At 40.6% G+C, this 24,289-nt stretch overlaps 1 protein-coding gene across 1 annotated transcript; it reads right to left on the bottom strand.

Annotated features, from left to right (window-relative positions):
• Positions 1–5,318: 5,318 nt before the first annotated feature.
• On the bottom strand, positions 5,319–7,589 carry LOC104231731 (protein FLOWERING LOCUS T-like). The gene is made up of 4 exons (XM_070147461.1): positions 7,332–7,589; positions 6,765–6,826; positions 6,545–6,585; positions 5,319–6,162 (listed from the first exon to the last, which is right to left on the bottom strand). Exons 1-4 carry the CDS (start codon positions 7,557–7,559, stop codon positions 5,936–5,938), a joined length of 558 nt encoding a protein of 185 aa, XP_070003562.1. The 5' UTR covers positions 7,560–7,589; the 3' UTR covers positions 5,319–5,935.
• Positions 7,590–24,289: the final 16,700 nt, after the last annotated feature.

The raw sequence follows: 24,289 nt of genomic DNA, 5'->3' as shown, positions 1-24,289 counted from the left end.
TTCAGCTCCATAAACCAATAAAAACAGTGTTTCTCCTGTACTTGTTTTTGCTATTGTGAGATATGCCCATAAAACACCAGGTAATACTTTTGGCCAATTACCTTTGGATTCCTCCAAACGTTTCTTTAAATTGTTGATAATGACTTTGTTTGTTGACTCATTTTGCCCATTACCCACTGGATGATAAGGTGTGGATGTAATCCTTTTGATTTGCCAACTTTGAAAGAACTCTGTGATTTGAGCGCCTATAAACTGAGGGCCATTATCAAACACGATTTCCTTTGGCATACTGAATCAGCATATGATATTCCACCAAGTGAAATCTCTAACTTCCTTTTCTCGCACCTGTTTGAATGCTCCTGCCTCTACCCATTTAGTAAAATAATCAGTGAGTACGAGGAAAAATTTTACCTGTCCTTTTGCTTGTGGTAATGGACCCACGATATCCATTCCCCATTTCATAAATGGCCACGGTGCAATGACCAGATGTAGTAACTCCGCAGGTCTATGCATATTGTTACCGTACCTTTGACATTTATCACATTTAGCCACGAAACTCTCTGCTTCTTCTTCCATTTTAGGCGAATAATACCCTGCCCTAATTAGGGTTCTTACCAATGATCTTCCTCCTGCGTCTTCCTCCTGCATGATTCCCACAATGTCCCTCGTGTATTTCTCTCATTACGTATTCCGTCTGAGAAGGTCCGAAGTATCTTGCTAAGGGACCACCGAACATTTTTCGGTAAAGATTGCCTGGCTTTAGGCAATACCGAGCAGCCTTTTTTCGAAGCGCATGAGCTTTTTTCTTATCTTCAGGGACGGTACCATACTGCAAAAAAGAAACAATCTCGTTCCTCCAATCCCACGTTAAGTTATTAAAATTTACCTCATTCTTGTCGGGGTCGAGAACTGAATGAAACAAATGAATAACTGAAGCGTTTGCATCACTTGCCACGTCAGCCGCATATGCGAGATTAGCTAGGGCGTCTGCTTCAACATTTTCATCCCTTGGTATTTGTGTAACTTTCCAATCTTGAAATTGTTTTATCAAATCCCGTACCTTTTCCAAGTACTGTTGCATCCTTGCTTCCCTGGCTGTATAAGTTCCCAGCATTTGATTAACTATGATTTGTGAATCACTCTTAATTATAATCTGATTTATGCCAAGTTCTCGTGCCAATTCTAAATCTACAATCATAGCCTCATATTCCGCCTCATTGTTAGTTATATAATGACATTTTATGGCTTGTCGAATGGTTTCACCCGTAGGTGGTACCAATGTGATCCCTAAACCTACACCTTTTACATTAGATGAACCATCAATGAATAACGTCCAAGTTCCTGGGTTAGCTCCATTGAACACCTGTAATTCTTTTTCTGCTTCTAATTGCATCCCTTGGCTAAAATCAGCCACGAAATCAGCTAACACTTGAGATTTTATAGCAGTTCTATGTTGGTATGTGATTTCGTATTCACTCAATTCTATATCCCACTTAGCCAATCTACCTGCTAACTCATGCTTATGCAATATATTACTTAAGGGATAAGCAATTACTACAGTAATAAGGTGACACTGAAAGTATGGTCTTAATTTCCTAGATGCCATGATTAATGCAAGTGCAAGCTTTTCTAACTGAGGATATCATGTCTCTGCATCTAACAAAGATTTACTAACATAATAGATCGGAGATTGTTTACCTTGGTCTTCTCGGACTAAAACAACACTTACCGCTACTTCAGAAACAACAAGGTAAATGAGAAGTTTTTCCTCAGCCTTTGGTTTTGCCAGCAATGGTGGATTTGATAAGTACGTTTTCAAATTTCTGAGCGCTTGCTGACATTCCTCATTCCATTCAAAATGATCCTGCTTTTTAAGAGGTGAAAAGAATTTAAAGCACTTTTCTGATGATTTGGAAATGAATCTTCCCAAGGCTGCAATTCTTCCAGTTAATCTTTGAACTTCTTTTTTACTTGATAGCATATCAGGGATTTCTTCAATGGCCTTAATCTATGCGGGATTCACTTCAATACCACGGTTAGAAACAAGAAAACATAAAAACTTACCTGATACAACACCAAACGCACATTTATCGGGATTTAACTTCATATTAAATTTGTGCAGAATTTGAAAAGTATCAGACAACTGTGATATGTGATCTCTCGAATGCTGAGTTTTAACGAGCATATCATCTATATAAACCTCCATGGTTTTTTCCCAAATGTTCTTGAACATTTTAGTAACCAGCCTCTGATATGTTGTACCAGCATTTTTGAGACCGAAAGGCAATACTTTATAGCAGTAAGTCCCTTTGTCTCTTATAAATGAAGTTTTTTCTTCATCTTCCGGATCCATTTTGATCTGATTATAACCTGAATATGCATCTAAAAAGCTTAATAGTTTATGCCCTGCAGTTGCATCAATCAACTGATCTATATGTGGTAGGGGAAATAAATATTTAGGGCAAGCTTTATTAAGGTCTGTGTAATCTACACAAACTCGCCACATACCATTCTTCTTTGGAACTACGACAGTATTGGCTAACCAATTAGGATATGTTACCTTGCGGATGGATCCAATATTTAGCAATTTTTGAACCTCTTCTTGAATCACCTAATTCTTGAAAGTTCCTTGCTTTCTTTTCTTTTGCTTGATAGGAGGGTATGATGGGTCTTCATTTAATTTGTGAGTCATCACCTCCGGTGGTATCCCTGTCATGTCAGTGTGGACCAAGCAAAACAGTCTACATTAGTTTTTAGAAATTCAATTAACTTACCTCTCATGCCTTGGCTAAGATTGGCCCATACGTAGACTTTCTTATCAGGCCATTGAGCGAATAACACAACATGCTCCAATTCCTCATTGTTGTTTTGATATTTTCGTTTTCTTCTGGTTCTTGAATGGTGTCAGGCCTTGAATCCACATCTGTTCGTCCTTGTTCAGTTGAAGTTTGTGTTGTGGTGCCCTTAACTGTCTTCTGTAATTGCTATTTTCCTTCATTTTTTGTACTTGAATTTGCTACAGAATTGATGCTCCTAGATGTATGTTGATCTCCATGAATTTGACATACTCCCCAAAGTGATGGAAATTTAATGACTTGATGCAAGGTTGAAGGAACAACATCCATTTCATGGATCCATGGTCTCCCAAGGATCATATTGTAAGCCATCTCCATATCTACTACTTGAAACTTTTTATCTTTGATGACTCCTTCTGCGAATGTGGTGAGTGTTACCTCTCCTTTCGTCACAACACTAGAATTTTCAAATCCAGGTAGAGTATTGTCTTTGGTATTATTCTATCTTCTGCTTGTATCTCACGTAATACTCTTAGCAAAATAATGTTCACGAAACTACCTGGATCAATGAAAACTTGTTTTACATTAGTATCATGTACAATTAGAGATATTACTAGTGCATTGTTATGAGGGGTTAATACGCCATCTGCATCTGCATCATCAAATGTAATGCTTTCTTCCTCTATGACATGTCACACCCGTTTCCCTTGGGCAATTGTAACTTTGGAAATTTTGTTAGTTGTAGTGGATGATATGCCATTGATGCCTTTACCTCCGCTTATAATGTTGTCGGTTCTTTTGGGAGAAGGTGGCTTCGGGGGCTCCTGCCTGTTCTTCATGTAAGCTTGCTTACCTTTCTCACTGAACAACTCAGTAAGATATCCTTATTTTGATAAATGATCTACTTCACTTTGTAAAAACCTACAATCTGCCATTTTATGCCCATGGTCATTATGAAACTTGCACCAATGATCAGGGTTGCGCCTCTTTGGATTCGATATCATCTCTTTTGGCCATCGTACCTTATCTCCCATGCTTCTCAAAATAACTACGAGCTCGGAAGTGCTCACATTGAAACTATAACCGCCAAATCTCGCCTTCAAATTTCTATCATCATCTCGTGACTCATAGGTATTTCGATTCCTTGATCTGTGATCATACCTTTGATTGTCCTGCTTTGATCGTGAGTCTTTTTCCGCAGGTCCCATGTATGGCTCGTACCTATTTTTACCGGATCTTTTTTCGGTCTCCGCACGTCTCAAACTTACCTTTTCTTCCTTTTGAAGTCGTGGAATAATATCTTCTTCTATCCTCAGCTTTGTGTTATACCTGTTGTAAATGTCATTCCACGTTGTAGCTGGGAGTTCACGAAGGCTTTCTTTGAGTCGCCTCGTAGCTTCTGAGCTTTTTTCATTCAAATTGCTTGTGAAAGCTATAGCTTCCCAATTATCTGGTACACGTGGTATCGTCATTCTTTCACGTTTGAATCTATCCACGAACTCTGTAAGCAATTCTGAGTCCCCTTGCTTGATCTTGAAAATATCTTCCATTCTTTTTTTGACTTTTTGAGCTTCCGAGTGTGCTTTGATGAAAGAATCTGCAAGCTCAGCAAAAGAATTTATAGAATTTTTGGGTAAAAGAGAATACCAAGTTAATGCTCCCTTGGTGAGTGTTTCACCGAATTTTTTGACTAATATTGATTCGAACTCCTGCTTAGTCAAATCTTTGCCTTTTACGCCTGTTGTGAATGCAGTCACGTGTCTTGTGGGTCTGTTGTTCCATCATATTTTGGAATATCAGGCATTTTGAATTTCTTTGGAATTAGGAGGGGAGCCGCACTTGGCTTCCAGGGTTGCTGTGAATATTTATCCATGTCTATCCCTTTGATTACGGGAGGCACCCCGGGTATTTGTTCTATGCGGTCACTTTGCTCCTTGAGCAGTTTCTGCAATGTTAGTACTAAATTTTGTATATTAGAATTGACTAAGTTATCTCGTTCTCCCTCTTGTAATTCACTGGGGGTTCTACCACTACCTGAATTAACAAGCCCGGACCGAGGGTTCTCCAAAGTGTTGTTATTTGGAGTGGGTGTTGTTGGTAGGTAACTGGCTAGCAAAAGCCTCAAGAGCTTTATTGACCTGAGCAGCAATTAGTTTTTGCAAAGCTTCATCGATAGCTTCAACATTTTCAAATTGAGCGTTTCCATTTGTATGAGATCCGTCAGGAGTGCCTTCACGAGACTGCCGAGGAGAGCCTCGTGGAGAAGGGACCGGGTGTGAGTACCCTGTGGATCTCCCTGAAGTTGTTGGTTTCCTTGGATGCTGTCATTATTGTTCGACATGATTGATGCAACAAGGAAAGTTAAGCCAAAAGAGAATAGATTATCAGATTCCCGATAACGGAACCAATTTGTTTAACCAAAAAATGGGATTTCGGTCAAAGCTTTAATTTAGAAGAACTCGGGTTATTGATAATCAAAAGAATATATGAAAGAAAGTAATTTGGCTAGCAATAATATAATCAGAAGAAAAACAAGCAAATCAATATATTCAGATAGTATTTCGTGTCCCTACAATTGATCAGTTATCTCCCTTTTATAGCTATTTGGGAGATATGCATTTTGCCCTTGTCATAATTAGGCTATTATGAGTATTAAAGACATTGAATGCTACGTTACACAATCATTGTATTAAATATAGATTCTCTAACATATTCAGTATTTAATGCTCATTAAATACTGTATCTGTACTCTCATATATTGTCAGATTCATTCCCCTTGATTCCTGGACCTAAATGACTTAAATAGGTACGAGCGCCGAGTCCTTTGAATATTTGCTCGTGCCTCTTCCTTTGCCTTTGCTCGTATCTGTTGCAACTCGTGTCTCTTTGTCAGCTGTAACTCTTTGACTAGTCTACGTGTCTTGACACGTCATCTTTATTCCACTTTAATATGTAAACCCAATTTTTCCCAATACATAGGTAACATGAAAAGTTATATTGCAACTAATACAAGTATCATATGCTAACCAATATTTAATAATAATTATATAGCAAACAAAGTGCAGATATTTCTGCAAAACTTTTTAGTAAGATTTCACGACATAATAACAATAAAGCTTTATATATATATATATATATCTTTAATATGCGCGGCGGCCACCAGTACCACTCTCCCTATGGCAATTGAAGTAAACAGCAGCAACAGGCAAACCAAGATTGTAAAGTTCTGCAAAGTCTCTTGTGTTGAAATTCTGACGCCAACCTGGCGCATACACAGTTTCGCGACCCAATTGTCGAAACAACGCGAAAACAAAGCGATGAATTCCCATTGATGGTTGTGGACTCTCGTAGCATACAACTTCATTTCCTGGAGTGCAGCAAAATATAAAGTAAAAAGGATTTTAGTTATATATACACTGATACAGTAAATAAATTTACATTTTAAGTGTTTATAATATGTTGCCTATAATAGATCTGAGTAGGCTATCAATTAAGCTATTATCTTATAAATGAAACCTAACCGTGCAAATATTTTTTACCGTGTGAGTGCATAACACTAAAACTCTACCTGAAAATGTTGATTAGTCCAAAACCCATCTAACCTAATGAGTTGCTTCTTTTTTTGGTTTGTGTTTTTTTGGTGGGGTGAAGGGGGAGTTGGGAGGTTTGTAAATGACAAACTAATTCGCAAGCAGAATGGATTTTAGTACAAAGAAGTAATTCATGATCTGTAATATAGGAGAATTTACCAAAGCTTGTATCTGTAGTTGCTGGGATATCTGTGACCAGCCTGCAAAAAAATTAATAAAGCTAGTATTAGAAAGAAAAAAAGAGGGTGGGGTTGGGTGGGGGAGGGGGTAGGGGTACGTAGATGTATAGTGATAGTGATTTACTTTTAATGAGCGTTATAAATTTAAAAAGGAAAACTACAAGAAGGGTTATGTGGTGAACTTATTAAGTTAGACTAACCAGTGTAGATACTCCCTCAGGTTAGGGTTGCTTGGGCTTGGAGCATCAGGATCCACCATAACCTTGGGGAAAAAGAGCACAAAATCTTAAATGTCTTAAATAAATTCCACATTAAGAAAGATAGAGAAATTAAAACTAAACACCACCGTTTATATATATACTCCTTCCTTTCCATTTTACTTGGTGGGAATTGGAATATGATGTCAAACTGCTTAATTTTCAATGTGAATCATATATAACTTAAAGTTTTAAAAATAAAATCTACATATTTAGAAACTACATAAAAATTACTATAAGTGACAATAGTTAATAATTCAAAATATTTAAAAGGTATTTGAAAAAATTGTATGACCAGAATGTCGTGGGTTCAAGCAACATAAACAATCTTTTGAAGAAATACAAGGTAATAAGACCCAATGGAGTCTGATGCTTCCTTGGGCTCCGCAGAGATGGAGCTTCCAGGTGTCTCTTTTTTATTTTAAAAAAATTGCTATTAGAGAAGAATCTTTTTAATTTTCGAAATAGTAATAGTGACATATAAAATAGAATAGAAGGAATATAATTAACCAGAGTGTAAAAGTTGCGAAGATCATCCCCTCCAATTTGAACCCTAGGTTGCGTAACAATTTGAGAAGGTTTCAAGCCGCATGCATTGTTGACTTCCTTATTATTATAAACCACTCTAAGGTCAACAGACCTTGTGAATGGATCTAAAACATCTCCTACCACACCACCGACTATCAAAGGATCTATTCTTGGCATGATGATAGAAGATGTATTATATATTATCACCATACACTAAAATACTTCACTTTTCTCTTTCAAAGTTATTGCAATTCGTGATCAGAGGAGGAGCTAGCTATGGCTATTTATATGAGCAGTATTGTTGATATTGTGTGGTGCCTATATGCTTAATTGTTTTTTGTACTATGCCAAGAATCCTACCTTTTTATGGTATTCTCTTACTAGAAAACCTTATTCTTAGTTGATGCCGATCTTTGTAAGACAATGAACTGAGGAGAATATGCATCTCAAGTTCAGGTGACAAATGTGTGGGTTAGATTGTGACACTTTAGGCGAATCTAAACACAGGAGAAATGTTAGGTATATAAGTAAACAAGCTTTAGACTCTAATAATGCGTTTTAAAACCGTGCGGGCCTCAGCCCAAAGCGGACAATATCACTAGTGAGTTGGGATGTTACATATGGTATCAGAACCACTCACGTGGAACCTTGAACGGTGGTGGAGTTTGTATGAGAACAAGATACGAACTACGCACACTATTCGAAGTTTCGAAATACAGAATTTAAGTTTAAAACTATAAATGACCTATCATAATCATGTCATAGACAAGAAAACGTCATGGATTCTGTGAACCTAGTCATAATAATCTAAGAATATAGAGGTTTGAAAATACCATAATTAATCATGGACCAATATTGAAGTAGCATTCTTCATCAGAGGCACAGAAAATTCTCATTCGAAACTTTTACCTTAGTAGTGAAACCAACCCACAAATATATCGTTCTCATACTTTTGCAATGGATTCCCCATTACAATTTGCATATTTATTTAGGAATCCAGCAGTCAATGTTCTACATTGACTATATTATGAACCACTCGTATTTTGGAGTTGAGCCGACGGAAGCGGGAGTTGAAGTGAGGCTTGACTCTCAAGTCATTTCCAAGAAAGATAGTTTCAAGTACCTTGGATCGGTTATTCAGGGGATCGGGGAGATTGACGAGGATGTCACACACCGTATCGGGGTGGGGTTGATGAAGTGGAGGTTAGCGTCGGGAGTTTTGTGTGACAAGAAAGTGCCACCGTTACTAAAAGGTAAGTTTTATAGAGCAGTGGTTAGGCCTGCCATGTTGTATGGAACTGAATGTTGGCCGGTAAAGAACTCGCACACCCAGAAGATGAAAGTAGCAGAGATGAGGATGTTGAGGTGGATGTGCGGGCATACAAGGATGGATAAGATTAGGAATGCAGATATTCGAGAGAAGGTGGGTGTGGCCCCCATGGAGGACAAGATGCGGGAAGTAAGACTCAGATGGTTTGGGCACATTCAGAGGAGGAGCACTGATGCACCGGTGAGGAGGTGTGAGCGACTGGCTGTAGTGGGCACGCGGAGAGGTAGAGGGAGACCTAAGAAGTATTGGGGAGAGGTGATCAGACAGGACATGACGCGACTTAGGATTACTGAGGACATGGCCCTTGATAGGGAATTATGGAGGTCGAGCATTAAGGTTGTAGGTTAGGGGAGAGGGTGAATATTTCTACAGCACAACTGAGAGAGACTATCTAGTTAGGAGTTAGACTAGGAATGTCAGTGGTCGTCTATTGATGCAGGGCTTTACCTTCTAATTGTACTATACCAGCCATCTATTTCGTATTTCGTATTTCATATCCTGTATTTCATATTTCGTATCTCCGATATATTGTTGTTATTTTATTACGTATTTTTATGGTACTAATATATTATCTCGTATTGCTTTTTTGAGCCGAGGGTCTTCTGGAAACAGCCTCTCTACCCTTCGGGGTAGGGGTAAGGTCTGCGTACATATTACCCTCCCCAGACCCCACTTGTGGGATTATACTGGGTCGTTGTTGTTGTTGTTGTTGCGATGGCCCACTAAAACATTTTTGGGATACTAGATACTATTGCAAATATGCAATTCCTGGTAAAGGTTTTTGCGACAATTTTTATTGCCCTTAATACCATTTTTTTTGTTGTAGTGTTGTGAGTATTATGCTTTCCTAAATTTTTTTCCATGTAATCATCTTGATTTTTTATTTTATTTTTTTGGGTATTTTACTTAAGTCCTAATTAGGCATGCATAATATTTCAGCATTTGCAAGTACAGAGAAAACTTGTTGGATAGAGAGCAAACCTTAAGTAATTGGTCGAACATGTAGAGCACTAATTAATGTGCACATTTTGTGAGAAGGAGGGAGAAGAATTGTACCAATTATGTGTCATATGTTTAAAACCAGTATTTTAAAAGGCATTTTTGAGGCGAGCCTTGAGGCGAGGTGCACCAAAAATGCCCCGAAGTGATGGAGGGGGGGGGGGGGGGAGGCAAAAGTCTCAAGAGGCGTACGCCTATAATTCGAGACGTATGCACGGGCGTTGAGGCGAGTTTTTCAGTGAGGCGTAAGCCCAATAGACTTTTTCAAATTAAAATAAAATTTATTGAATAAGTCCTTAATATAGTACCCTAAATTCTCAAAAATTACCTTGTATTTACTCTAAAGTATTAAATTTAAAACCCAAGACCTTTTTTTTTTTATTGCTAGAAGCCCAAATTTATGGTCTTTCCCAACTCTTTATCTTGTCCCCTAATCTGCTACTATATCTCCTAAAAATAACCAAAAGTCGAATTTTTTTTTGGCAAAATACAAAGAACACTCCATCATAGCAGCAAGTTCAAAGTTCAAATTACAAGTTAGTCATCCTTTTTGTTCCTCTATATAGAAAATTTTATTCTTTTCCGCTCAAATTATTTGTGCTTGTAAGTAGCATATGATAGATTATTTTGACTAGTTTTTTGTAAGGATGGAGCACATCTATATATATTTTTAAATTGTTTATAGCTTTCTTCAATTTTTATGCAATTTTACCTATTTAAAATTTTATATTGTAATTGTGAGTACGTGATTTTTGTTTTACACGACAATCGCTCCAAAAGAATTAAAAAATAATAACAAATGGTCCTGCTGTACTAATTGGATTTTTACATGGCACTTTGTTAATTATTTATGATTTTTGCCCATTTTTATTAAAACAAAATACAAAAAATGTGTGTGTCATGTGCTGTTTGAACCGAAATCCGGTTGTTAAATAAAAAAATCATAAATATGCATCTTTGTTCCGTGATTGTTGTTTTGTTCGATCTTGCCTGCTTTAAATATTTTGATATATGTGTGCAAATAATTGTATTAAGTGTTTATGAAATTTTATTTTTATTTACTTAGGTTTTGTTTTAAAAATAAAATAAAAAAAATATATAAAAATAATAAAAAAAAAGGAGATGCAGAATGGGGTTTAAAACTCGGTTGGGCCTATTTTTATTTTTAATTCAAAGCCCAAACTCAAACCCAAAACCCCATGTGTAACCCGGTCCACACCAGCTGACACCCAGAACGTCCAAACGACGCCGTTTTAATCCAATCTGATCTGGGCCGTTGATCTCAGATTGATCAACGGCCGAGATCACTTCCCCATAACCCATAAACAAAACCCGACCCATTCCACCCGGACCGACCCAAACCCCTTCAGGTTGAAACGACACCGTTCCCCATCAGCCAAAAGATCTTGACCCTTCATCTCACCCCATCCAACGGCCAAAAATCGATCCCTCACTAACTATATAAGCCTAGAACCTTTACCCTGCCTCCCCCCTATCCAATACCCCGGCCTTCGTCTTCACAGACCCTTCCCCTTCAAACCCTAGCCGCCCCCATCTCCCTTCACCAGAAACCCGGCGGCATGAACGCCGGTGACCTTCACCTTAACACCCTAGAATCCCCTTGCCATCCTGAACATGGATCTGTTAACTACTTAACTCGAATCCCTTCCCACCTTCTCGAATCTTCGTTTGATGATTTGAGTTGGAACTTGACTTACACCGTTTAACCCCAGTTTCACACCAGACACTCCCCAGACCCCCCTCGTGACCAAACCATGCTTGGATTGGTCCAAATCTGACCAGGGAAGCATGAATCCCAGATCTGATTTTTGGAACCATAGGGTTCCTCGTCGATGGTCCGTGTCTTGTTCAAGCCGAAGAGATTAAGGTCTAATGGACCTTAATCGAAGTGTTTCTCATCTGAGAAACACTTCGATTAAAGTCCGTTCAGCCTTAAGAAAGGTCTGTTCGAGTCCAAGCTAGGGTCTTTTGATTTTTCGGGTTTTAAGGTGAGTTTTGCTTTCTTTTCTTTATTTGTTTTAGTCCATGAGATTGTTCTAAAGTTTGTTCATGTTTCGTGAAATCTGTGTTTTGAGTTTTATCAACTGTGTCCTGCCCACTTTGTTTGAACCTACGTGTTTGATTAGGTCCCTTTTCTGTTCACTGATAATGGCATGTGTAAGCTGTACAATCAAATGAATATTGAATTGGTTCGTTCATTTAGTTCCTAGGGCCTTTCTGTGTTAACATTGCAATATGAACCCCTTGTGTGATACTGTTAAATGTCTGATTTTTGGTTACGATTGTACATGTTATGACTAATATAGTCGAGTCGACATGTGTCGTCAATTAGTTTCAATTGCCTGAACAATAACAAATCGATTTGCTTCTGGACACATTTGTTTGAATCAATTAGGAACTGAGTTTGTTTACTTATAGTTGTTAATTTGAATCAGAAATGTAAAAGGAATGTTTGTTTAACTTCTGAATTGGAGGGCATGTGCACTTGTGCACAACATGTGCATTTGTGCACCACAGGTGCATTTGTGCACAGCCTGTGCCCTGCATAAGGGCTTTTGAATAAAATAATTGACAGCACATGCTGTCAGATATATTCTGCTGCCCATTACCCTGCTTTAGTTTAAGAAGTATTAAACCTCTTTCAAAAGAGTAAGTCTGCCAGGGAATGTGATGGGGTTCTAATACTTAAATAGCTAAGTGGAACTGAAAAGAAGAGAGCACATGGGAGGGTGTTTGGTGATTGATGAACAGGCTGTTAAAGGGCAGACCTTAGGCTTATAAAAGGAAGAACTTCCATCAGAGAGGGGGGGACTGAACATATTTGAGAACTAAGTTCTGAAAGACAGAAAACTGGAAAAGAATTCTCTTTGATAACACAGACAGGCAGAATTAGAAATTACATTTTTTGATTTGCTGTTTTGATTTCACTAAATCTTGACCTGTTTGTGCAACACTGATTTCTCCCAAATCCCAACTGAGTCTGCTTGGTTGTTGTTGTTTTACTCGGGAACTTGGTCTAGTTGGGGTCTTGATCCCACTCCAATTGTTTCGTGAGTTGTTGCTGCTGCTATTCTGTTTCCTGTTGCTGCTGCTATTCTGTGTCCTGCTGCTACTGCTAATTCTGTTTCTTGCTGCTGCTGATTTCCCTATCTTCTTCCTCTTCTCCTTTGCATTTTCAGTATTTCCAGGTACACATCTCGAGTCTCACATTGGTGTAGCTGATTGTAACATTGAAAAGCATGAATAGAAAGATTTGAAGGAGTTACAATCACCTGTTATTTACTGACTGCCTCTTCATAAATGTTGTTAAGTTGTGTAAATTTTAGTTTATAGCTAATAGAGAATACATTGGTAAGTTTGTACTTAAGTAAAGTTTATGTTAATCTGAAACTGCGGTATTTGATTCGTTTAGTTAGCATACAGGATGTAAATACGATCCATGGAATGTGACACTATTTATACAATTGTTAAACTTAAACTCATTCTTTTAGCATGTTTGAATAGGTAGGGGCAAATGGCTGTTAAATCTAGCCAAATATAATACAGTTTTGAATCATCCAGTTTCGATTTCTTTAGGCAGTTTATAGGACTAGTTTTGAACATCATCAGTAACATCTTTTAATAAGGAACTCTATTAATCCTGTTTAAGCAATTTGATTTAGATTCAACTTAAGGATGTTGTCGGATTAAGTATTGCATTTCATCAATCTCATATGTAATTTCTTTGTTCAACTAAAGCATTTTCGTAAGGTATGACGTCTTTTCACTTTATAAGTAACTAATCAGAAATTGATAGGAGTCCGGTTTAGGCCAAAGCATATACTTCGATTAGCATACATCTTTCTTTCTTCTATTTCTGGAAACAAAATAATAGAAATGTAGTCACTTTAGGATATCCTCTTCTAAAATAATGAGACGAGCCTCGCTAAATAAAAAATGCAAATTGCGGGGCCCTCAACAACTAATCATAATATTTAGAATTCAGGCTAGGCCGTTTAGTGAATCTCATGGCCTTCTCAAAAAATAATAACGCGTTAGACTCTTTAGGCGCGGCTTAATTAAATCATATTCTTAAATTCGGGTGCACATTGATGTGACCCAAATCCAAATCTCAACGAAGTCAAAATGTGTTGACGATCACGGGCGCATTGATTGTGACGTGGTTCGAGATGCATTTTCACGACGTTGCAATTCTATAAAAATAAGTGATAATGATAAAAGCGGTTTAAACTTAATAAAAGCACGTAAGTCATAACATGTATTTAAATCAGATATTTAGCCATTATAACAATTTAAGCGACCGTGCTAGAACCACGGGATTCGAGGGTGCCTAACACCTTCCCTCGGGTCAACAGAATTCCTTACTTAGAATTTCTGGTTCGCAGACTTCATTTGGAAAAGTCGAAAATTTCCTCGATTTGGGATTCAAGATAAACCGGTGACTTGGGACACCAAAAGCCAAACCTTTCCCAAGTGGCGACTCTGAATTAAATAAATAATCCCATTTCGAATATTGTCACTTAAATTGGAAAAACTCCCTCGCGCATTTAACCCTTTGGGGCGAGCGCGCAAAAAGGAGGTGTGACAGCTCTGGCGACTCTGCTGGGGACATATTAACCCAGAACCACTGGTTCAGGGTTCAAGAATTCGAGCTTAGAATAATTGTTATATTTGGCTTTATTATCTGATCTTTATTACATGTTTTTGCATAACGTGCTAAATGTTGTCTTTTACCGCTTTGATATTATCTGAACTGTATATAAACTGTGCCGAAACCCTTCTCTTCTTACCTCCGGGGAGAAGCTCGCTGGTCGAGACTCCCTATTCTGTTAGTGTCAATACCTGAAATAAGAAAGAGGTCGGACAAGTTACAAAGCCGGACGATCTCGCGGGTCCCCGGTACGTAGCCCCCTCCTCGACTCGAGTTGTCCGCTCGGGTACACAGTCTAGAACAAATACCCAGGTTACGAACCTAGAATAACTTGACTTCATGCCGGATCCCTAGTAGGAACGCTTATTTGCATCATGTTGCATTTGACTTAGGGGACTCAACACAGGGGTTGGGTCCGTCTAGGACTAGCAACCTGAAATGAAAAGACCATCATGTTGCATTCCTATCTGTGTTGTGCATTTATTTGCTTCGGTTCCGCATGCCGACCGGTTTCTAAAAAAGAAAAATAGCAGCGTAAGGAGATAATTACTTATTTTGGAAAAATAAAACCAATGTCCAAGTAGTGTCAAAACCTCGCCGGAATTTTTCTAAAAAAAAAGAGATAATAAAAACAAAATTTGTCTTCTTAGTTTGAGTTATTAAAAAAAAATAATATAAAATTTTTTCTTTTTTTTATCACTTCCAAAATCAAAAAAAAGAGAAGGTATTTATTTAAAAGTAAAAAAAAAACGGAAATTCATAATTCAAAAAAAAATGTTGTCTCTTTCGTAGTACCCCTTTTATAAATTCAGACTAATAGTCCAAATATTTCCTAAAAAAAATAATATTTTCTTTAGTCTTTATCTCTTTGCAAAAGAAAAAATATAATAAAAATACGTATTCTTGATTTCTAGGTTTATTTGATTTTTTTTATTTACGATATTCGAGAACTACGCCGGTTTGATTCTCACCGGATGTGAGATACGTAGGCAACCCTCATCGGTCCAACCCCACATGTTGCTAAAATAGCCAAAAATCAATCAATAAATAAAAACGTGTCAAATTTTAAATTTTGCCATAAATAAGTGGGGTGGTGTCCAACCTTCCCTTTTGCTAAAAATAGCCAAAAATATATGTCAAATTTTAAATCTGTCATAAATAAGTCGGGTGATGCTGTTTTGTCGTAAATAGCCGAATGTTCCCGAAAGGAACGCCGGAAGGTTGACTTTGCATAAACAGCCACCTTTGGGTCATTTTTTAAGGTTTGGTCCAGTTGACCCACACAACCTTAAAATCTTTGTCACTGAGGCGTTGAAAGGTCGTGTTGGCAATATTGAGTTTTCTAATTTGAAAAAAAAACGATAAAAAGAGTCATAAATAAGTCAGGTGATGTTGTTTTGTCATAAATAGCCGAATGTTCCCGAAAGGGACGCCGGAAGGCTGACTTTGCATAAACAGCCACCTTTGAGTCTTGTTTAGTATTTTTGTCCAGTTGACCCACACGGCCTTAAAATCTTCGTCCTCAAAGTGTTTAAAGCCGTGTTCAAAACTTGATCCCCTTTGTAAAATATTTTTGAGTCAAAGTCATTTTTGTTGAAATCACCTTAATAAATGTGCAGGATGAGCACGATGCAAAATGAACATTTTTCAATAATGACCAAAATCCCTGTCAAGTTACGGCTATGGTGGAATGATCTAGGTGCTGAAGGACAAAATGAGGTCAAGAAATATCTGAAAGGTCTTGTGGGTTTGTTGGAAATCCAGCCTCGGGGAGATATCATAAGAGCTTTGGTTACCTATTGGGACCCGGCGCACAATGTTTTCCATTTCTCTGATTTTGAACTCACCCCGACTTTGGAAGAAATGGCCGGATACATCGGGAATACTGAACTTCCCTTGAGGCAAAAATACTTGGTCGCCCCAAGAGTTGTCACGGTACATAGGTTCCTAGATTCATTGAAGATACCTAGAACAGTCCACAACCCGGATCTGGCAGCCAGATTTTGTACTCCATGCTTCATATATGATAGGTACGGTCATGAGGGGGGATTCAATAATCCAATCAACAAACTGTGCAGCAAAGGAGTTCGTCAGAAGTGGGACAAGCACAGACGGGTAGCGTTCATGATGATGTTCCTGGGCCTTCTGGTATTTCCAAGGAAAGACGGAAACATTGATTTGAAGATATCCGGGGTCGTCAGCACTTTACTCACGCAAAGTGACAGTACTCTCGCGCCTATGGTGGTATCTGACATCTTTCGAGCTCTTACAGCTTGTAAAGCTGGGGGAAATTTCTTCGAAGGTTGTAACTTGCTCCTACAGATATGGATGACCGAGCACCTCTGCCATCATTCCGAGATTTTGAGCCATGGTTCCCCGGAAAAGACTTGCATAGAAGAATCTTACACGAGAACCAAAGAGATCAGTTTGCCCAAAGGAGTCCTGGCATGGACCTCGTTCTTTCAAGCTCTTACTGCCAGCCAAATACAATGGACGCTAGGATGGTTGCCTGTTGATGAGATCCTATATATGTCGGCAGCTAAAACTTATTTCTTACTGATGGGGCTTAAGAGCATTCAACCTTACGCACCCTGCCGAGTTTTGAGACAGTTCGGAAGATGCCAGACAGTACCTCATGAGGAAGATCTTAGCACTCAAGCAATTGAGATAAGTCCTAACGGACAATTCCCAGAAGCAAAGATTCGCCAAATCTGGAGTGAGTGTCAATATTTGAAATCAGATACTTGCGTGCGGGATCGAGCCAAAGGAGAGACAGCGCCAGGTTACCTTGCATGGTATAGAAGGGAATTTGAGCATGAAAGGCCGGCTAAGAGACCCCACATCCGGAATTTCACCGAATCATCGCAAAGGCAGTGGGATTGGTTAGCAAAGGAAAGAGGCTATTGCGCCGAAATCAGCAGGTTAAAGCAACAAGTAGAAGGCTTGAAATATGAGCACAACGTGCAAGCTGCTACCAATCTGGGAGAGCGGAACAGGTTAATTCAGGAAAACGAAATGCTCAGAGCCCAGATCAAACAGATAAGGGTGGATGCAGATAAACAGCCAAGGCGTCGATCAGACGAGCAGCTGATAAAAAGGTTAAAAAGTGAAATCAGGGAATGGCAAGATGGTTTGGAGAAATCTGAAAACGTCATAGCGGAGCTCAGGGCACAGTGGGATACAAGAACAGATAAGCATCGCCGATATTTGAATCAATTGGAAGGCGACCACGAGAAAACTGTTGCTAAAATAAAGAGAAAGATGGCTGCACTTGAGATCAAAGCAGCTAATCAGGCCAAGGATTTCCAAATTGAGAGCAGATACTGGTACGACTCAATAGCCCAGATGAAGTTGGAAGTACGGCGACTGAAGCATCAGCATATACAGGATACTCAAGTATTCAAGATATGTAGCGATCAGATAAAACGCCTACTCGTAGAGAAGAAGCAAACCAGAGATAGGATCAAGGCCATTGCCCATGCCATCACCAGACGATGTCTACGATGTGAGAACATGTCCAGCGTTACCGTCCTCTCGGCAGTGATGGGTTATGTCAAGCAGACTATGCATGAGCTGGAGCAACTTGAGAGGGATATCACGCCTAGGACCGCGGCGAGGCCGAACGATGCCCCGCGGACACCAATTTTCAAAACCATAATGCACTCATAAGTCAAGCCTGTATCTTAGCATCTTCTGCCTGTTTTTCCATCAGGGTGATTTTTAGTCTATTTTGAGTCTAGGTTTATTTTCAAAGTTTGCTCTTTCTTTTGCAAAATGTAGTTTGTAATAGACCATTTCAACAATAAAGAGGTTGCTTCTTTTACGCTCATTTGTGTTTTTCGAACTACGTAATGATCTGATTCACGTAGGCATCGTGATACGTAGGCAATCCTCATCGGATCCGGTCGCATTTCTTTTACTGCAAAATAAAAAAATAAAATAAAAGAAAAACAAAAAAAAAGAAGAAAAAGAAAAATATAATAAAAAGGGGAAAAACTAATAAAGAGGAAAAATGTCGGAATGACGCATGCTCTCGTAGCAAACATGTAGTAATTCACTTAACTGTATAGGTGCATCATGACCAACGTGAGATCAACTACCTGTTATTAGCTGCAAATTAACCGTGCGTTTGTCGTTGAGTATCCAGGGTTTTGAAAAGACGGTTGGTTTGGTGACAGTCTGGCCTCGCACTCATACTTCACGTGGTCAAGGAGAAGTGTTCAACTACCTGTTGTTAGGACCAGAAGCAGTACTCACACTTACTTCACCAGGTCAAAAGGAAGTGTGGAAATGTCTTCAGAAATTCCATTGCAAACAATCCCTGTTTCTGAGGAGAGCTCAATCTCAGCCGTCCTCACACCTGAATCCGCAACTGCGGAGGAAAATAGAATCCTACGGCTCCGCATGTTGGAAATGTTGGACGACTGGAATAATGGGAAAGAACCGCCAAGTGTCGTCCCCGGATTCCCTGAATTATTCTCCAGGTCGAGTGGGACTTCTAATGTCCCCATAAATTATCCTGCTACCCCATTCGGGTACCCAGCCACCTCAGCCTTCTCTGCTGGATCGCCTTCTGAGCCTCATCCCCGAATGTCATCCACTGATGCAAGCATGAACATCTTTACTGCATCGCCTTGCCCGATTACGGCACAGCCTACCACGTACAAGCCAAGCTTTGACTCATCCTCTTTTACATTCCAAGCACCATCGTTCTCAATGGAACCAACTAGGTTCGCTACCAGCACTAATCCTCTACCGCCTCAGTGCGAGCTTGCACCCGGGCAGGATCAGAACCCCAGAATTGCAGAACAAAATGAGATTGCCAAGAGAATGAGAAGCCTTGAACAAAGTTTGAAGAATATGCAAGGATTGAGCGGACAGGAGAGCGTCTCTTACGCCGACCTGTGCATGTTCCCTCACGTGCACCTGCCAACGGGTTTCAATACCCCAAAGTTCGAGAAATACGATGGGCACGGTGACCCCATTGCACATCTTAAGAAATACTGCAACCAATTGCGAGGAGCCGGCGGAAAAGAAGAACTGCTAATGGCATATTTTGGGGAAAGTCTAGTAGGGATAGCCTCGGAATGGTATATGGACCAGGAAATGTCCCGATGGCATATATGGGATGATCTCGCCAGAGATTTTGTGAAACAATTCCAGTATAACATCGACATTGCGCCAGACCGAAATTCTCTGTCGAATTTGAAGAAGAAACCTTCAGAAAGCTTCAGAGAATATGCTATTAAGTGGCGTGAACAGGCGTCAAGAGTAAAGCCTCCCATGGATGAAGTGGAAATGGTCACTACCTTTCTCCAGGCTCAAGAGTCTGACTATTTCCAAAACATGATGTCAGCCATGGGTAAGCCATTCGCGGAAGCGATCAAGATTGGAGAGATGGTGGAAAATGGTTTGAAAACAGGTAGGATTCTGAGTCAAGCAGCCATAAGGGCGACCTCCCAGGCCATCCAAAGCGGGTCCGGAGGAACGACAAGAGGGAAAAAGAAGGAAGAAACGACTATGGCAGCCTCGGAAACAAGGGAGTATCGTCATCCCAGGCCCCGTTTTCCGGAAAGAACCCCACAACACTACTACCCCCACTCAAATTTGGCATATGCTCATCAACCTTATATGGTCATGAATGCCCAACCTTATACCCATCCACCACAACAAGCCAACCGAGGCCCAGCTCCACCTCCCAGAAATCAGCTTCCTTACCGCAACCACTATAACCCACAACCCCCGCAGAATAACTTCCGCCCTCAGGAGCCACCCAGAAGGCGGACTTTCACGCCCATCGATGAACCATACTCAACTTTGTTCCCAAAGCTGGTCCAGTTGGGTTTCTTGCAACCAATCCCTCAAACAAGGCAAAACCCGACATCACCTTCTTACAAAGCTGGAGTCAGATGCGCCTATCATTCAGGGGCCGAGGGACATGATACAAATGACTGCTGGTCGTTGAAAAGAGTGGTCGAAAATTTGATAGAGCAAGGGAAAATAGTGCTAAGGGACGAGGAGATCCCGAATGTAACTAACAATCCATTACCTGCTCACAATAATGGGCCACTGATCGGAATGATTTGTGAAGACAAAGAGTTCGACCCCGCTCTGAAAGCCATAATTGCCATTGTCGACACAGGGAAGAGGCCCGAAGTAGACCAGAAACCAAAAAAGGGGGAGGAGGCCAAATCTATAAAGAAAGTGCATGAGAAGAAGGTGGAGAAGAAAGTGGTACCGGTAAAGGGTGGGGTTCTTTACATACCACGAGGTCGAGCTGAGAAGACGCAGAACTTTGGAATCAAAAAGACAAAACCTATGTACGTGCCGAAAGGGGCCTATGTGGTCCGGGGGACGATTCAACCACCTCGGCTGAATGAGCCAGTGGTTATCGGATGCGTGCCGCAAAAGCCAATGACCAACCCATCCACAGTGCCGTGGAATTATCAAAAGACATTGGTAATGTACAAAGGAAAAGAGGTCATGGGAGAACTTCCAGAAAATACTTTCATTGGAAGGTATTCAAATACCCAAGAACTGAACGACGCCACACAAAGGCGCTTCCCGCCAAAGAAGCCCGTAAGTGTTGAAGAAGCGGAGGTGTTCTTCCAACAAATGAAAATGCCAGATTACGAAGTGATAGATCAACTGCGAAAGTACCCCGAGCAAGTGTCCATGCTGTCATTGTTAATGAGGTCGACCGAGCATCAAAAGATCTTACTGAAGACTCTGAATGAAGCATATGTGCCAGTTGAAACCTCGGTAGAACAATTAGAGCGGATGACAGAAAGATTCTTCGCCGTCAACCAAATCTCTTTCAGCAAGAACGATCTACCCCCGGAAGGAGCGGCACACAACAAGGCTTTGCATCTAACAGTTAAATGCGAAGACTATTATGTCAAGCGGGTAATGTTGGATGGGGGCTCAGGCGTTGACATTTGCCCGCTCTCCACGCTACAAAGAATGGAAATTGGGACCGGAAGAATCCGACCCAACAATGTCTGCGTAAGGGCTTTCGACGGCATCAAGAGAGATACCATGGGAGAAATAGACCTGTTGTTGGTCATAGGACCAGTCGAATTTCAAGTAACCTTCCAGGTGCTCGACATGGATACATCCTACAATTTTCTCCTTGGCAGACCTTGGATCCATGCGGCAGGAGCCGTGCCTTCCACTCTTCACCAGATGGTGAAGTTCGAGTACGAAGACAGAGAGATCATGGTCCATGGGGAAGATGAGCATGCTATTTATCGGGACCCATCCATCCCATATCTGGAACCGAGAGAAGGGAGCGAACATACGGTCTATCAAGCTTTTGAGATTGTACTGGCAGAGCAGCACGAAGAGGGAATACCCTGCCCCCAGCCTTTCTTGTCTAACGCCTCGGTTATGGTGTCCAAAGAGATGATCCGGCACGGATTTAGGCCAGGGAAGGGGCTTGGACGAACCCTTCAGGGAATAACAGAACCCATTACCTTGCCAGTCACCAAGAAACCTTTTGGACTAGGTTTCAAACCTACTCCAGCAGACGAAGAGTGGGCAAAGAAAAGGAAAAATGAGGGTTGGAAGTTACCTCGACCACTGCCGGATTTATATGCAACTTTCATCAGGCCAAGGTACGCTAAAGAAGAAGATCATGAGGTCTTCACAGCTGAGGAAATCGAGGAGATATGTGGGGCGATGAGAAAGATGCTCTACGAGGTCCACATGGTTCAACCAGGTGAAGGCACAAGCATTGCTGAGATGATGTACATGGGGCCGAACGCCAAACTTCAAAACTGGGAGGCTACGCCATTCCCGACTAGACGGAAGTCCGGGTAGACCTGTCCTGCCACCTTTCCTGTGTCACAAGTTATCTCCAGGACATAACTTGAACGTTTTCTTCTTTTCAATTGTTGTTTTGAATTCCTAAGTTGTAAACATTGTTGTCTTCCAACTTTCCAAAGAAAAATAAAAAAAAATCATCATTGCTTTCCCATTCTTTCTTTTGTTCTGATTTTTGTTATTTTTCCTTTTATCTTTCTTTTCAGTCATAATAATGCGGCTTTAAATATGACATGCTTGCGGACTTCACGCCCAGATCACAATGAGCTATTTAACTGCGAATTAATGAACCCAGAACCAGAATATGATGCGGAAGAAGCTTTTAGGGAGATAAACCGAGAGTTGGAATATTTCGAGAATAAACCTAAGCCAAATCTGAATGACACTGAACCGGTAAATTTAGGAACCCCGGAAGAAATCCGGGAGACCAAGATAAGCATTCACACGGACAAGAAAACGCGAGAGGCGATAATTCAACTTCTTTTTGAATTTAAAGACGTGTTTGCTTGGTCATATGATGACATGCCGGGACTAGGTGTTGATCTAGTGGTTCATAAATTGCCGATTCATCCTGATTGTCCTCCAGTTCAACAAAAGCAACGAAAGTTCAAAACTGAGGTCAGTGACAAGATTAAAGAGGAGATCACCAAACAACTGAAAACGGGAGTGATTCGGGTAGTCCAATATACAACATGGTTGGCGAATGTGGTTCCAGTACCAAAAAAGGACGGGAAAACTCGGGTATGTGTAGATTACCGAGATCTGAACAGAGCAAGTCCTAAAGATAATTTCCCGCTGCCCAACATCCACATCCTCGTTGATAATTGCGCCAAACACGAGATACAGTCTTTCGTAGATTGTTACGCTGGGTATCATCAGGTATTGATGGATGAAGAGGACGCCGAGAAAACTGCCTTCACCACGCCTTGGGGCACCTACTGTTACCGGGTCATGCCATTTGGTTTGAAGAATGCTGGGGCTACTTACATGAGGGCCATGACTGCCATTTTCCATGACATGATGCATCAGGAAATAGAGGTGTACGTGGACGACGTGATAGTCAAGTCCAGGACACAGGATAATCACATCCAAGACTTGAGGAAATTCTTCGAGAGATTAAGGAAGTATGACTTGAAGCTAAACCCAGCCAAATGCGCTTTCGGAGTTCCGTCGGGCAAACTTTTGGGCTTCATCGTAAGCAGGAGAGGTATCGAGCTAGATCCAACTAAGATAAAATCCATCAGAGATCTGCCTCCCCCGAGAACAAAGAAAGACGTGATGAGTCTGTTGGGCAGGTTGAACTACATCAGTCGGTTTATTGCCCAGCTGACAAGCACGTGTGAGCCCATATTCAAGCTGTTAAGGAAAGATGCGGCGATTAAATGGACAACTGAGTGTCAAGAAGCCTTTGATAAAGTCAAAGAATACCTTTCGAATCCCCCGGTCTTGGTCCCTCCAGAACCGGGAAGGCCACTTTTCTTGTATCTGACAGTCTTGGAGAACTCTTTCGGTTGCGTCCTCGGGCAACACGACGTAACCGGAAAGAAGGAGCAAGCAATCTACTACTTGAGCAAGAAATTCACCGGCTACGAGGCCAAATACACTCTGCTGGAAAGGACATGCTGCGCTCTCACATGGGTTGCTCAAAAGCTGAGACATTATCTCCAAGCCCACACTACGTTCCTCATAAGCAGGTTGGATCCTTTGAAGTATATATTTCAGAAACCAATGCCTACTGGGAGACTGGCTAAATGGCAAATCTTGCTTACGGAATTCGACATAGTCTATGTCACTCGCACGACAATGAAAGCCCAGGCGCTAGCAGATCATTTGGCCGAAAATCCGGTCGATGAGGAATACCAGCCATTGGATACCTACTTTCCAGATGAAGAGGTAAATACTGTAGAAGTAATCTCGGAGGACGCTCATGTTTGGAAGATGTTCTTTGATGGAGCCGTGAATGCCAAAGGTGTAGGAATTGGGGCAATTTTGATCTCGCCCTCCGGTCAGCATTATCCCGCCACAGCTAGACTGCGTTTCTTTTGCACGAATAATACAGCTGAGTATGAAGCCTGCATCATGGGCATGCATATGGCAATCGATCAGGATGTCGAA

This window comes from Nicotiana sylvestris, chromosome 5 (assembly GCF_000393655.2).
Source record: "Nicotiana sylvestris chromosome 5, ASM39365v2, whole genome shotgun sequence".
NCBI classification, from domain to species: Eukaryota; Viridiplantae; Streptophyta; class Magnoliopsida; order Solanales; family Solanaceae; genus Nicotiana; species Nicotiana sylvestris.
The sequence above is the reverse complement of the archived record's forward strand: the minus strand, read 5'-3'. Positions and strand labels throughout refer to the sequence as shown.

Coding starts and splice junctions, on each gene's coding strand:
- LOC104231731 (XM_070147461.1), bottom strand. CDS start 7,559: ATGGTGATAATATATAATACATCTTCTATCATCATGCCAAGAATAGAT. Junction 6,827..7,331: donor TTCGCAACTTTTACACTCTG/GTTAATTATATT, acceptor TTTTTCCCCAAG/GTTATGGTGGATCCTGATGC. Junction 6,586..6,764: donor CTGAGGGAGTATCTACACTG/GTTAGTCTAACT, acceptor ATTTTTTTGCAG/GCTGGTCACAGATATCCCAG.